Consider the following 16,563-nt stretch of genomic DNA (forward strand, 5'->3'; position numbering starts at 1 on the left):
ACTCAAGGACATTCACAGAGTTGTCCCCTAGCTACTTCTTTGTTATCTTGGCTGTGTGCTTAGGGTCATTGTCCTGTTGGAAAATGAACCTTCGCCCCAGTCTGGGGTCCAGAGCATTCTGGAGCATGTTTTCACCAAGGATGTTTTTGTGCATTGCTGCATTCATCTTTCCCTCGATCCTGACTAATCTCCCAGTTCCTGCCACTGAAAAACATCCCCACAGCATGATGCTGCCACCACCATGCTTCACTGTAGAGATGGTATTAACCAGGTGATGAGTGCTACGGTGCCTGGTTTCCTCCAGACATGGCGCTTGCCATTCAGGCCAAAGAGTTCAATCTTTGTTTCATCAGACCAGAGAATTTTGTTTCTCATGGTCTGAGAGTCCTTTAGGTGCCTTTTGGCAAACTCCAGGCTGGCTTTCATGTGCCTTTTACTGAGCAATGGCTTCCATCTGGCAACTCTACCATACAGGCCTGATTGGTGGAGTGCTGCAGAGATGGTTGCTTCTGAAAGGTTTTCCTCTCTCCACAGAAAAACACTGGAGCTCTGTCAAAGTGACAATCGGGTTCTTGGTTAACTAAGGCCTTTCTCCCCCGACCGCTCAGTTTGGATGGGCGGCCCGCTCTAGGAAGAGTCCAAACTTCTTCCATTTATGGATGATAGAGGCCACTGTGCTCATTAGCACTTTCAATGCTGCAGACATTTTTTTCTGTACCCTTCCCCAGATCTGTGCCTCAATACAATCCTGTCTCGGAGGTCTACAGACAATTACTTGGACTTCATGGCTTGGTTTGTGCTCCGACATGCACTGTTAACTGTAGGACCTTATATAGACAAGTGTGCCTTTCCAAATCATGTCTAATCAATGGCATTTACCACAAGTGGACTCCAATCAAGCTGTAGAAACATCTCAAGGATGATCAGTGGAAACAGGATGCACCTGAGCTTAACTTTGAGTGTCATGGCAAAGGCTGTGAATACTTTTGTACATGTGATTTTTTCATTTTTTATTTTTAATAAATTTGCAAAGATTTCAAACAAACCTCTTTCACATTGTCATTATGGGGTATTGTTTGTAGAATTTTGAGGAACATAATGAATTTAATCTATTTTGGAATAAAGCTGTAACAAAATGTGAAAAAAGTGAAGCACTGTGAATGCTTTCCGGATGCACTGTAGCTGTAAAAAGCAGCCCAGGGTGTCTAATATGCCAAATATACCACATTCCTTTTTCTTTTATGCTTGCCAATGTCAGAGCTGTAGATATAATAATTCTTGACAGGGGTCCCCAGAGACCTGAAAGCTATTTTCAGGACACAGGTTCCTGTGTTAAAAAAGGTTGCACTATATATGGTGAAAACCTTTTTGGGGAAAAAGTAAAGTGTGTCTATATATACCTATGTTTGCCAATTTCCCTTTAACTTCGCTACAAGCACAGTGCTTATAGAGCACTAAGCCGTTTTCTTAAATAGCACTTAAAAAATAAATACTCAAAAAAATGAAATACCTGTAGAATCACTGTACATCCAAAGGTTGTCTGTGTCCTCGATTACGGCTAGCTGGCTACTTGATTGCAACAACCGACTTCGGCGCTGTAATTGGCTTGGTGCACGGCGCTGGCTCTTCCGACTTAACTGGACTCTGTTCTTCAGGGCGGTTGAGTCCAACACTGATGTTTGCTGTGTAAGAAACGAGAGAGAATAATTTGCTGTTTAGCTGCAATAAATTAAACAACATCAAAAATTTCCCCTATTTCCTCTGTTAAGACGGCAGTGATAGGAATGCTCTCCAACACTGACGTAGACAAAAACACAGTTTAGTAGGGCAAGGAAGGCCTATGTTGGATAAAGTGTCTGTGCCTTCCTGCCCTGGTGACAACCATACCCCTCTTTTTCTGTATGAAAATCATACGCACAAGGAGTGACAGAAAATCTCAATGAACATACAGGCATAAACAAAAACCTGACATCCCCCCCCCCCCCCATCCAGAAGTAAAATAAACGTATTTGACAGGAGTAAGGACTTACAGCATTTAGGAGTGCCTAGTTTATGCAGCTGGAGCTGCTTACCAGTAGCCCATATTTCTTTAGGTGGACGCAGCAGCTGTACAGACACAGCCACTCACTCGCAGGGGCGGATGCGTGGCCTGAAATGCAGTGTTTTTGGGGACACTCACCTGCCCCTGCATGCCTGTCACATTAGGATGGCACCCCTACCGAGGAAGTCAACGGAGCCGTACGCTCTGACGCAACGCGTATAGGGGGACGGAGCTTGCGTGTCTAACGCCGGTCATCTCTCGGGTTAAACTAGACACTGAACGCCATACTAGCAGGCACGGCTGAGTGCCCTAACAATGTGAGTTAAGCCCCGTACACACGTACCGATTGTCGGCCGAACGATCGGCCGTCTTTTGTCCAGGGCTGTTGTGTCTGTTGAAAACTGCAAAAGACTGCACACGAATTTTGTCGGCCAACAACAGCAGACTGCAGAAGTGATGTCATGTGATGGTTAACTTTCCTTGTCTTTTTTCTTTTCTAAGCATGCCCAGTCTTGCAAAACTGCTGTCTGTCGGCCGAAATCTGTACTGACTGGCGAACAATCGGCCGTTCTGGTGTCGGCCTACAAAAATTTTAATGCTTGCACGACAGATTCTGTTCGGCCGAAAGTGCGCTGTCGGCTGTCGGAAGCATCATACTAACAAGCCTACAATCGGCAGATCGGTCGTCGGCCGAATCTTTACGGCCGACAATCGGTACGTGTGTACGGGCCTTTACTTTCTTAATTCCAATAAAGCCTACGTACTTATAAGCAGAGAGCACTAGATTTTTGCCTTTATTTTTTACCGCATGTCCTGGCGACCTCCGGAGGTGAAAGGCTGGAGAGTCATCCCAGGAGTCCATTATCCTCATATTGGCTAATGCTGGCCCGTTTGGGTCCCATATTGAGGTGAGAGGCCAATCTTTCTGGTGGAGGGATTCAACACACTGGTGTTTTTTACTATCTCTCACGGGATCTAGGCTTCTATTTGGACACTTGAACACAATATTAATTGCTTTTGAGCACGGCATCATTTGTTGAATTGTATATTTGGACACTTATTATTTATACGGTCACTTCAGGAATAATTTTGTGCACGTCTGGCGCATCACGTTTTTTATTTATGACATTAGGATGAGTGGTTGTGTCTGTACCATCGCTGCTTCCCCAGACAAACATGAGCTGCTTGCATGCAGCTCCAACGACATATATAAGGCACCCATTCATGCAGTATGGCCCACAGGGCCTATAAGCCCTAAGTTTAAAATACTGAAGTAAGAACATCTATGTGTGAGATACATCCTAAACGTCAGTAACCATTGGCTATTGTTAGGGAATGGCTATGGTACAACGAATATAACGTTTTCTGTTCCACATGCACCTCTTCAATGTATTTTGCACAGAACTCTCCCCCAAGAGCAAATAAATCGGAACTAAAGCATGACTTTTCATATTCCATTCCATGCCCACCCTGCATGTTGTGCTGAGGCACATTTTGAACGGATGTTCACATATTCTAATTCCAATCCAGAAATTTTCTTTTATCTGCAGAATTTGTATATCGTGATTCACCCAGGTGAAACTTGCAAATACATGGAAGTTTCCAGTTCAGGTCTCCTATTAAGTTGTTGCAAGTGAGCAACCACAAGAATGGACACATTAGGCCCTCTTTGAAAAAGCACTTGCCTCAAATGCAGGTTGTGTTGCAAAAACTAGCATTGGAAGCAAATGAAAAACAACTTGTTTCAATAAGTGGTCAAGATTGTAGTCTAGGAGCCATACTGATGCTCTACTAAAACAGTTGATATGCAGAGGCAGCAGTGGGGAAATGTAAGGCCATTTAGGATAAGCCAGTAAAAATATATTAAAAAAAAAAAAATGGGATGATTTAAAAGTTATAATTGCATATATAAATGCATTTCTATAAATGTTAGCTGTAGATATTATTTGCACTATATAGATCTTAACAATAATGAAGATGATTGGGGTTTCAAACTTACATCAATGAATGAGAAGTCAGCTGATCTGACTTCAGAAGGTGTGCTTTCAGTGCCTTCAGTGGAATCCAAATCCATGCTACAACGGTCCAGACTGCCGTCCCGGGCTTCAGTGATCGAGTCATGCTGGTCGGTTTCAGTATGGGACAGTGAGGACAGGCGACTGTGTGAATGCTGCTTACGGCTGCTGTTATCATATGATGGTGAGTCAGTAACACAGCTGGAAGAAAGAAAGTATAATTCAATCAACATTCTTTATACAAAAAATCAATTAACAAAAAGTCTAAAGTGCAATGGTAAAACATTTTAGATTTGGCATTATTATTTGGTCTATGATCTGTCATTTAAAATGTCTAAGGCTGGCCATACATGTTCAATTTTCATGTACAATTTTCTGCTACATTTACCAAAAACCATATAATATGAGGTCAAAACTAAACAACAGTTTCAATTGAATCCTATAAGTCAGGCCCTTTGTACTACACAGTTGAAGGAAAATCTAAAAAAAATGGTAAGAAAATTGTATAATGTATGGCCAGCCTAACTTCTAAAGATTGCTGTAACCACTTTTTATAGATGGTGCCCTACTACATACAGATACATAGACATCAATATAAAAAAAAACTCTCCAGGCAAAGTATAGATGTGTGTATAGGTCATTTTGTCACATCTTGTAACACAGAAAGGAGGTTCTGTCAATTACCATTTACTTATGTTATGAAAAACATTACCACAAGTTGAACAGTAGAGGGCATCCAAGTCCTTCAAACACAGCTATAATTGTAAGGCGCTAGGTAAATAGCACAGACCCAGCCAATAAGCAGAACAAATCAGACTTGAAACTTGTCTTTTTACGACTCAATCCATACTTAAAATTTACGTAGGCCGATATCACAATCTCTTCTGAAAAGTCTAGTTCCTGGCTGTCACGATCATCCAATGTCCTCAATACTGTCTGAGACACGTATTGAGACTACACATGCACAACAAGAGTTCTTGCCAATACTTTTTTTTCATGCTTGTTTCTGCATAGTGACTCAATCAAATGAAACAGCCAGACTACTAGCATTTTCAGTTCACCCATGGCAGCATTTATATTCTCTCAGTACAGGTTTGGTTTAAGGAAGGAGCATTTTAGAATGATGTAATACAAAATACCCTGTGAGGTATTCTGAAAATGTACTGGGTTCAATCATTCCCACTATCTAACAGACATCAATATGACGCATGCATATTGTGAGTACACAATGGTTTACATCCTTATGGGTAACATCTTCCACAATGTTGACTTGAAATATTACTCTACTGATTGGCCAGGTTGGATTTTTCCAGCTGGTAATGCTGCCACGAAAGATGAATCAATTCAGACGTGTCACCCTGCAATTTCATGCCAACTCAGATAACACAGACAGCACCTTTCTACACACTATAAGGCACTAGAGAAAATCTTGTGGCTGTCATAGGTTATTAACATACAGTATGTCTATAACCAGCGCTATATGGAACACCAATTATTGATAATATAATTCTTTTATCATTTGTGTTTGTCTATTGTCATCTCCCCACCACATTTCTGTTATTTGTCACCTAGAAAACTGACCATAATGATTTGGAAATCACTATTATGCATGTAATATATTGTTATTGTACTTGAATATATTTATATCTTACAGTTCTTCTTATTTAGCTACCCTTGTGTTTTGTGAAATGTTCAGTAGAATCCAGGCTAAAAGTTTATTTGAGAAAATGTGATCCCATGTATAGAGCCACAATAAATCAATAGTGTAGGTAGCAGATTTGCTCCAGGTGAGCCTAGGCTAGTTGCTAAAAAGGCTAATTGCCTTGTCGTTTTTTACCCTAATACAGAGTGTTGTGAATGGATGTGCTGAATAGTTGCACAGAAATGATACAAGCAGGGCGTGCAGTGACACTTAACCATGTGCACTTTGTATTTGGACACATGTGACAATAGATCACATGACAAAGTTCTGGGGTCATGGAAAAGCATCTATGAACAGCTCTGCCATTCATGCACTTCATGATGGTGATTATATGTGATAAGGGTGATTGTGCAGTAAAAGGGGCCTATCGTCTTCGATGTGAAAATTGTGCAACCACTATACTACTAAAGAAGAATTATTTTAATTTGCAGGTTTGATTACTAGCATTTTGTGTGCAGCATTTTGTATTTCAATAGTTGTATTACAATTTGCTCAGATCTAAACTATTACACAATGTGGAACAGGTATTTAGATAGGGTTAAAGCCTTAGAACACCGCAATAAACACATAACGACGCCAAGAATGGAAGCAAACCCACAAAACAAACAGAACACATATACTCCATCGCTCTAGGGCTTTGTTTTGGGATTAGGTGAAAGTACGATCATTAGATCAGCACAGAAACCTAGGAGGAGCTATTCACTGATAGTTCTCCAGGGCAAGAAGAGGTAGCCAAGCCTAACAGCATAGCTCGATAACAGTACTCGGCAAAAGCATAACAATTACTGCAGGTAACTGTGGGAAGAAATCTGGCCAATACACTGCAAATGTTCTTGAAATACTAAAAAGGGTTTTCAAGAGGGATGTTAAAATGTCTTCACGTAAGGTTAAAAAGCCCATAGACAATTCTGAAGTATTCATGTACTGACCCTATGCACCATTATACCTGGATGAGTCGTCTTCATTCTATTAAGTACTATATGTAAGGGTTTTAGAGGATATTGAGGTTTTACTAAAACCATGATTTAACTAATGTATACAAATTACTCTAATGTAAGTTCTAATGTACCAAACAGCATTACATATCAAAATCCTTAGGAGGATCATCTTTCGAGAACACATACAATACAGTCAGCAACTGGAAACCCACTTCTACACCCCCCTTTTTTTATATGCAAGATTTTTTATTTGAACATGTTAAATACAAATACAATGCAGCATAGGGTGCACAATAATGGGCAGAAGAATTCATATTTCGTTTGCAAGGGCAAGTTGGATTCAGATAGCAAGATGCTTTACATACTGTATATGCACATTAGACCAGTAATATAGTCAACATGACCATATTTTCATATGTTTGCATCCAGTTCAAGAGATTTTGTAGGGATTGGAGAAGGGGGAGGTCAAATATGGAATAGAATTTTGATATATTGAGGGACGCTGTCTTGTAGAGTAGCTTCAATTTTGACATCAACCAGGCATTGGTGACCTGATTCTTGGCTTCAATGAGGCCAAAGTTCAATGTTCTTCAGGCATTAGCCACGGTTTGTTTTGCTGCAGTTGTAAGTTGTAGGAAAAGTTTAAATTGTGTGTTAGAGGTGTCTTGTGCCTCGTTTCCACTGAGCGGATCGGTTCGGGTCAGTTCGGTACGGTACGCTAATTTGAGTGTTTCCATTATGAAAGTGGCCCATACAACCGAACCAAACCGCACCATTCCTGGTCCAGATGTAGGGCCATAGGAAATGGTACGGTACGGTTAGGGCGGAGCTACTGGCATCACACGATAGATTCCACTGATTGGCAGACAAGAAAACTTCAATGCTCACGTCAAATGAAAGAGCAAAACAAACACCTCATTTGGTGTAAACTCTGCATGGTCCCTGGTGGCCCGACTTGCAGTGGAAACGCTCACCTGAATAGACTGGACCATTCTAACCCTTCCAAACTGTACCGACCCGAACCGTTCCGCTCAGTGGAAACGAGGCATTGGTGATGTTTATTAAGGAAAGATATTATTGGGTTCAGTGTGATGGTCCTGTTAAGCACCTTGGAAAGGATGAAGATCTCCAACCACAATTTACTAACTATTGGGTAAGTCCACCATACATGCAAGTAGGCTCTCATTTCTTTGCAGCCCTGGAAGTATATAGAAGTATAATTCAAGGACCACATACCATTGGGAAAGGACTTTGGGCTAGTCTTTAGGTTTTGTGACACCAAGGTCAGTGTCCCACTTGCTAACATAAGGTGGGGGGGTTGGCTAATGTTTAGAAAGCATCGAAAGGAGTTGAGATAAGGCCTAGAGAGTGGGGAGCTCTATCGCACATGTGCTTGAACGCAGCGAACTGGTCCATGGTGAACAAAAGGCTGAGCTACAGTGGAAAACATTTTTAATTTGTACATAATGAAAGATTTCAGCAACTGGTAGTTTAAAGCACTGACGTAGTGTTTGAAAGGTGAGAATCCTGGTAGAACCTGCTGAGTGGTGCAATCTGGTTAGTTTTAAGGTTGACCAGGTTCAAAAAGAGGCAGGAGAGATACAAGCTAGATAAAATGCAGGAAGCATTGGGGCATGTAGGCAGAGAAGTCTGAAGCATCGTTTAATAAGGTTTCATAGAGTGAGGAAGTGTAAAGTAAAGGGGTTTAAGGGGAATTTGCGACCCTTTGGGACTATCCAAAGAAGGGTGTCGATTGTTATTAGGTTGCAATCTGTCGCTAGTATTTTATAAGGTGCTCCAGGCCGCCATGTATCTACACCCCTCTTTTTTAATGTGGATGCCAACCAGATGAATCAAATAGAACCATACACATGTAGGGTATGTCCAAACGTCAGACTACCCAAAGTTGTCTAGTATCAGCACACATAACCAGCTTGAATCAAATAGTATGCTCCTAGCAGTAACACTGGGTAACTGCACACTGCTTTTTGGGTTGTGTTTGTGCTACATTTGCCTTAGGTCAAGTTAAAGATTATTAAAGCTAAACTCCAGGTAAACCGCTAAATTACACTGGCGAAATAGAAATCGGAGTCTGGTTTTACCTGCCAAATTATTGAAATGTATCAATCTAGTCCAGGGATCTGCACATTTTTGCCAAACGGGCACAGGTGGGGGAGGGAACCGCATCTTTCTCTGTTGCAGTTTCACTTTCACATACTGGTCTCCTTCCTACCCTGCTTACCACTGGACAGCAAAAGAGAAAACCAGCTGACTAATGAGCTTCTCTCTCTGTCACTCTGCTCCTTCCATCAGAATGCTCCTTGCACTGCAGCACACCTGATTGGCTCCTTTTACTGTATCTCCAACCCCCTTGTGAGCTCTGCTGTACAGCAACTGCAAGATGCTGATACAAAGTCCATCTCCGATACTTTTACATTTCTATACTACCATCTTTCTGTGCCCACCATGAACCACAAAGCTCTGCCCTTGGACCCTTTCTTCGCTTTCTATACCTAAAGTTTTAGCCAATGGATTTATGTCCTTAATATCGTTTTTATGGAGATGAAACTTAAATTAAGCTCTAAGTTCCAGATCCTTTCCTTTACATCCATATTTCAGGTGCTCAATCTTCCTTAGATTCTGTTCACACCCCTGCACATGCAATGGGTGCACTCATCTTGGTGCATTGCGTTAAGGGATGTCCATTCATGCCCTACCTGTCCGTATTAAAGAAGTGCAAGCGCCTTTTTTTAAATTGTACTGCACCAAATCCATGGCACTTTCTTGCTATGTGTTTTGGCTCACAACTTAGCACACGCGTTAGCAAGGTGCTTTGGGGTACCATTAGGAATTAATGAAACTTCCACGCACCTGCAGAAGAAATATGCTTTTTTGTGTGTTTGCAGGAATGTGTGCAATTCTGCATTTGTTTCTGCATCACACAGATGTGAGCCTATCCTTAAACCTAATTCGTTACTAGGTTTAAGTATCGAAGACAAAAACTGCCATTTTTTTCACCTTCACTGCCCCAAATAATAACTACAGGAGCAGCAGAAACATCTACATGACTTTGCTCACATTGGAACAATTTATTGCAGTCTTCTCCCCTATTCAGAATTCAGGGTACAAAAATGTTCTGCTTACCAAGGGATTTGTAATTATCCTTTCAGCCCTGATATTTACACAGCTCTGTCCCACAGCACACTCCTGTATAGCAAGAAAAAGGACCTGTTCTTTCACTGACGCATTTTTGCTTTCAAATACAGCTATCGTACCCTCCTCACCATACTGTCACTCTGTGACAGGACAGTGGAAGGAGAAGCAGAAGACAGATGAGCTCATCTCTCTGTTCTCTCAATGCTCCTTGTATTGCAGCACACCTGCCTTGCTCTCTGGGCTGCATCTCTCTCCCCTCTCTGAGCATTGCTGTAGAGACTGTACAGTAGAATGCAGGAGGTTGATACCAAGTCAAAATTCAGGTACTTATCCTGCTTGCATTAATAATACATTTATGTATGAATGATTACAGAGCTGCATTCCTTTGTCTCCTATTTCTGCTTGGAGTTTAGCTTTTACAGGTTGCAGAATCTTTGTGTTCGCTAAAATGCTTCAGACAGCACACACATATTTGGTGTTTTCTGAAGAATATTTAAAAAGGAACTTCACTGTCTCAATAAACATTGACTAATTTAATCCTTATGCAGCTAGCATTAGTAAATAGATAGGACAGTATATTATGTTTACTTGTTTTCAACTTTTTTTTTTTTTTACATTTCTTCAGTTATTTCACACTTTATGGCCTAGGCAAATGATGTCATATATATATATATCTTTAAAAGTTCTTTAATATGCAAATCTAAGAACCATAATGTGATATAGAAATATCCAGATTTTCACTGTAAGCAATATCTCCACAATTCTTCACCCCTAGTGCACAAAAAAGGCTAAAGTACATACTCTGTGCACCAGATCTTTATGACCCCTTTTTACAGAAGGTAAAAAAAAAAAACGCTTTTGTTATCCAAGACAGGTCCTCTTTTAAACTTTACCCCAATCTTTATATCCTAAAGGTATACTGGTACACTCATATGATGGAAGAATGAAAAATGCCAAATGGAACTGCCATGGTGTAGTATTTAACCACTTGCCGACCAGCCGCTGTAGTTACCTGTACGTCGCTTTGTGAGACAGCTAGTAGGGGTGTGTACGCGCCGATTGGCCACAGGGGGAGCCAATCAGCGGGAGCCAATCAGCGGGTACGGCGGACGTGATGTCCGCTGGGCACCCGCGATTGCTCCCCCTGGAAACAGATCTGTGGTCTGCCAATGTAAACACGGCAGACCGCTGTTCTGTCAGTGATGAACACAGGGATCCTGTGTTCCTCCTATTTAGCAACACAGGTCTCTGTGTTCATCCAGCAAGTCCATCCCCAACACAGTTAGAAAGTACCCCCTAGGGACAAATTTACCCCTTTGATCGCCCCTGGTGTTAATCCCTTCCCTGCCAGTGTCATTAGTACAGTAACAGTGCATATTTTTAGCACTGATTACTGTAGTAATGTCAATGGTCCCCCCAAAAGTGTCAAAAATGCCAGTTAGGGGTCTGATCTGTCCATCGCATACTCGCAGTGATGCTAAAAACCGCCGTCATTACTAGTAAAAATAAAGAAATATGACCTAAATCTTTCCCCTAGTTTGTAGACGCGATAACTTTTACGCAAACCAATCAATATACATTTATTGTGATTTTATTTACCAAAAATATGTAGCAAAATACATATTGGCCTAAAATGATGAGATGAAAAAAATTGAGTTTTACATATTTTTATTGGGAATGTTTTATAGCAGAAAGTCAAAAAAATATAGTTTTTTTTTTCAGAATTGTTTATACCCCAAAAAATAAAACTTGCAGAGGTGATCAATTACCACTAAACAAAAGCTCTATTTGTAGGGGGAAAAAAAATCAAATATTATTTTGGGTACAGTGTCGCATGACCGTGCAATTAACAGTAAAAGTAACGCAGTGCCGTATAGCAAAAAATGGACTGGTTATTAAGGGGGTAAAACAAACGGTGCATAATAAGAAAAGTAGAAAAAAACTCACATGGTACAGAGCCTAAACACCAACACCAGTGTATACATCTTGTGGTGTAGTTATTTTTTTATAGCACTTGTTATATCACCTTGTTATTTCTAGTATGAGCACTTTATGATATTGTAACAAATATTTTTATTGATCTAAATGCAACATACCTATTGGCATCCATTTCATTTTAATTCTAAAGGAGCAGCTACACGATATTGTAAGGTTTTTTGGAATCAGACTGGGAGAGGCACCACAAATTAGATTTTTAACATTTTTCAAATGATGTCATACATCCCCATCCCAGGAGTCTTCGGGAGGGGAGGAGGAGTTTTTGCAGCTAAGTACACCCTCCTGCCTGCATGCCTGAGCCAAGGACAGATGGATTCAAGGAGGTAAACGCTAAAATTAATCATCTGCCCTTACTCATAATGGCCATGGCCAGAAATGCTAGATGGTTGTTTTTCAATGTGATTTATCAACAAACGAAATAATGGGGACATAAATGGATGGGTGAGTTTGCTTTGAATAATAAAAATGGCTTAAATAGCATTTTGGTTTGTGGTGCTCAGATGCAGTGTAGTTCCACTTTAACCACTTAAGCCCCGGAGGATTTGGCTGCTAAACGACCAGGGGGTATTTTGCGATTCGGCACTGCATGACTTTAACGGACAATTGCGCGGTCGTGCGAAGCTGTACCTTAAGGAATTTGACGTCCTTTTTTTCCCACAAACAGAGCTTTCTTTTGGTGGTATTTGATCACCTGGGCGCTTTTTACTTTTTGCGCTATAAACAAAAAAAGAGCGTAAATTTTGCAAAAATAACAATATTTTTCACAATTTTTTATATGAAATTCCCCAAAAAAAAATGTAAAAATCAAAATTTTTTAACATTTTCGGCCAATTTGTTTTATGCTACATATGTTTGGTAAAAAAAAAAAAAAAAAAAAATCGCAAAAAGCGTATTTTTATTGGTTTGCGCAAAAGTTATCGCGTTTACTAACAAAGGGAAAGATTTTTGTCATTTTTGTTGTTTTTTTTTTTTAACGCGTAATGGCGGCGATCTGCGATTTTTTTTGCGGTACTGCGACATTATGGCGGACAGATCGGACCCTTGACTGACATTTTTGACACTTTTGGGGTTACCAGTGACATTTCTACAGTAATCAGTGCTATACATATGCACTGTTACTGTAAAAATACACTGGTAGTGAAGGGGTTAACTTTATTTGAGAGGGAGGGGCTGTGTGTATCCCTAGGGGCGTGATTCTTACTGTGATTGGCTGTGGCTTGAGGTGTAAGGACACTGATCAACGGTTCTACATAGTAGAACCGTATGATCAGTGTTTTTACACCGAGGAGAATGACAGGCAGCTTGTTTACACAAGCCGCCTGACTTTCTCCCTCTCCCCCGACGATCGCAGAGTGACCGGCGGACATCGGGTCCGCCGGTCACACGCGCGGGGGGGTCCGTGACCGCGTGGGAGCGGGAGCGCGCCTCCGCGGGCGCGTGCTCGCTCCCCAGACCCTCCCAGGCTAGTAGTGACGTTAATTAACGTCACTCTGCCTGGCCGGGGCTGACCGCCGCAATAAATTTACTTGCGGCGGTCGGCAAGCGGTTAAAGTAAATCTATATTCCTAATCTGTTAAATACACAGTATATGCTCTTTTTATTGTGTATACCTGACCGAATAAGCTTGATTTAGTGTAAAGATAAATGTACACGGTGGCCATATTTATTCACGCATATGCAGACTGTGCTTTCTATTTTAAGGTGCAGCACAGTAACTGTATTGCTTTTCTTGTTAATACGTGCTCAGAAAGGACTAAAAGCAACGTACTCTTCAGGTCATCAATATCAGCTTATCTCAGAAGGTATTTAGTAGGTTTTCAGAATGATTACCACTAAACTAAAAATACAATCATGAAAATATGTAACGAGTAAAAATGTAACAGCCAAACCAAAAATGAAAATAAGGTAAAGTTTGTAGCAATGACTAAGAATTCCTGTCACCGGCTTCCCTACGCAATACATGATTTGCAGGCTCTAAGCACAAATGTTCTTTCCAGCAAAGGTGTCTGCGGTTCTGCCATGACTTATCCTGTAAACAAGGATAATGAGATAAGCTGGGCTCTTTTAGGAATGGCTCTTCCCCATCATCACTGCCCTACTAGGGAAGTAGATACCAGAGGCTGTCCTCCCATATCAGTAAATATTTGGATTTAGCAGTGTACGGAGGCTCACGTCAGCCGCTGCTGATTCCCTGCTGTATGAGTGTCATGCGTCTATTTATAGGCATGCAGTCACATCACAATGACAATACCAGTGTGCCTCTAACCAATGCAGACAAGGCAGAGCAGGCCTCAATGGGCTGTGCAGCAAGTGAAACACACAAACCACTTCCACCTACTGACTGAGCTGCATGTTACTTTATTACTAAATTAATGCACACTAATGTACAATAGACACTGGACTGCCAGAATCTAAAGCAAAATGCTCTTTGACAGTGCATGAGCAGAGATATGCCTGAGGCAGCAACTAAAATGGGGCCTCGCATTGCTTTGGCAAGCAGATATAATTGTGTTAAGGTGAATTAGCCTGGAATGGAGTCCTTCTAACAAAACTATTTTACAAAAACACCTTTACATTAAGCCGCGGTTCAGTTTCAGTGCTTCTATTTCAATGCAAATGTGGCAGTATTTTATTTTTTTTTTTACCATTTTTCTAGTCATAATTCATTCAAAAGAACGTGCATGAAACTGCTGCACACTTCTAAAAGCATATCTAAACCTAAAAACAAAAATATAGTAGATTGCAGCCTACCAATCCACAGGTATGGTGGCTGCATTCGTTTTCTTTCTTCAGGCTTTTTACTCCCTTTATTTTCACCTGGCGACAAAATTCACTAACTGTACTGTATCTATAGAAGAACAGCATTGTTACCCCAGGCTGCATTCTTGATATGGACTACAAACACCTCCCTCTTTCGTTATCTCCATGACATAGGGAGAAAGGGTTCTGTAGTGTATAGAGGAAAACTGGGCAGGGCTGATAACACAGATTTGCACAGAAAATTAGAAGCCCACTGCCTTTTTTTGCAGAATCAACAGGTAATTTTTGCACTTCCCAAAAATACAATTTATTCGATTTACCAACCAGAGGGGGGCAAAAAGGTTTATTGTTTAGGGTTTACACACACCTTAAAATGTTTGAGACCTGATGAAATTTTAGTCCCAAATAATCTTATAATATGCTTGCCTAGGACAGATCATATGCTGTCAGACTAGTTAAACCAGTTTGGACAATGAGCACACCGCTTTGTTTGTGCAGCTTTAATCTAAACTGTAAAACAGAATAACGCATGAGGTCAGTTACCATCGTCAGTTACCATAAATTTTACGCAGTATTGTGCAAAAAAACAACACATCACACTGCAGCCATAACAATCTATGTATAAGATAATTGGATTTCTGACTCACTGTAAAAGTCATTTCTCTGATGTTCATTGACGGACACAGCTCCTGATACTTCTTAACCACTTAAGCCCCGGAGGATTTGGCTGCTAAACGACCAGGGGGTATTTTGCGATTCGGCACTGCGTGACTTTAACGGACAATTGCGCGGTCGTGCGACGCTGTACCTAAACGAATTTGGCGTCCTTTTTTTCCCACAAACAGAGCTTTCTTTTGGTGGTATTTGATCACCTGTGCGATTTTTTGATCACACGCTATAAACAAAAAAGAGCGTAAATTTTGCAAAAATAGCAATATTTTTCACATTTTTTTATATGAAATTCCCCCCCCCAAAAAAAAAAATGTGAAAATCAAAATTTTTTAACATTTTCGGCCAATTTGTTTTATGCTACATATGTTTGGTAAAAAAAAAAAAAAAAAATCGCAAAAAGCATATTTTGATTGGTTTGCGCAAAAGTTATTGCGTTTACTAACAAAGGGAAAGATTTTTGTGGTTTTTTTTAACGCGTAATCTGCGATTTTTTTTGCGGTACTGCGACATTGCGGCGGACAGATCGACCCTTGACTGACATTTTTGACACTTTTGGGGTTACCAGTGACATTTCTACAGTAATCAGTGCTATACATATGCACTGTTACTGTAAAAATACACTGGTAGTGAAGGGGTTAACTTTATTTGAAAGGGAGGGGCTATGTGTGTCCCTAGGGGCGTGCTTTCTACTGTGATTGGCTGTGGCTTCAGCTGTATGAACGGTGATCAACGGTTCTACATAGTAGAACCGTATGATCATCAATCATACACAGGGGAGAATGACAGGCAGCTTGTTTACACAAGCCGCCTGACTTTCTCCCTCTCCCCCGCCGATCGCAGAGTGACCGGCGGACATCGGGTCCGCCGGTCACACGCGCGGGGGGGTCCGTGACCACGCGGAAGCGCGCCTCCGGGGGAGCGTGCTCGCTCCCTAGACCCTCACAAGCAAGCGACGTAGACCTACGTCAGTTTGCCTGTGAGGGGCTGACCGCCGACGTAGATAGTCGTGCGGCGGTCGGCAAGTGGTTAACCACTGGGTTATACTGCCCCCTACAGGAGTAGGACACTAGGCAGAAAAAGGCTTGACTACGCCTATGGACTTTCCCAGGGGGTATACACCCACTCTCAGCTATAGGCACTTAGTTTTGTTACAAGCAGTGTCAGAAGAAAACCAACTCCACAGAGGGGTTAATTCTGTGTCTGTCAATGAACATCAGAGAAATTGATTTTATGGTAAGTCAAAAATCCCATTTTCTCTTTCGTTCATTGATGGACACAGCT

General features: G+C 41.2%; 1 protein-coding gene across 1 annotated transcript in view; it reads right to left on the bottom strand.

Moving 5' to 3' along the window:
• KIAA1671 overlaps window positions 1-16,563 on the bottom strand; it is a 297,686-nt gene that overhangs the window by 5,454 nt on the left and 275,669 nt on the right. Inside the window, exons 8-9 of the mRNA XM_082258243.1 lie at window positions 4,041-4,257; window positions 1,511-1,682 (exon numbers count right to left, since the gene is read on the bottom strand). Coding sequence (XP_082114369.1) covers window positions 1,511-1,682; window positions 4,041-4,257 — 389 coding nt within the window. The remainder of the gene's footprint in view (window positions 1-1,510; window positions 1,683-4,040; window positions 4,258-16,563) is intronic.

This window comes from Pelophylax lessonae, assembly GCF_965119305.1.
Source record: "Pelophylax lessonae genome assembly, chromosome: 1".
In the NCBI taxonomy this organism is placed as follows: Eukaryota; Metazoa; Chordata; class Amphibia; order Anura; family Ranidae; genus Pelophylax; species Pelophylax lessonae.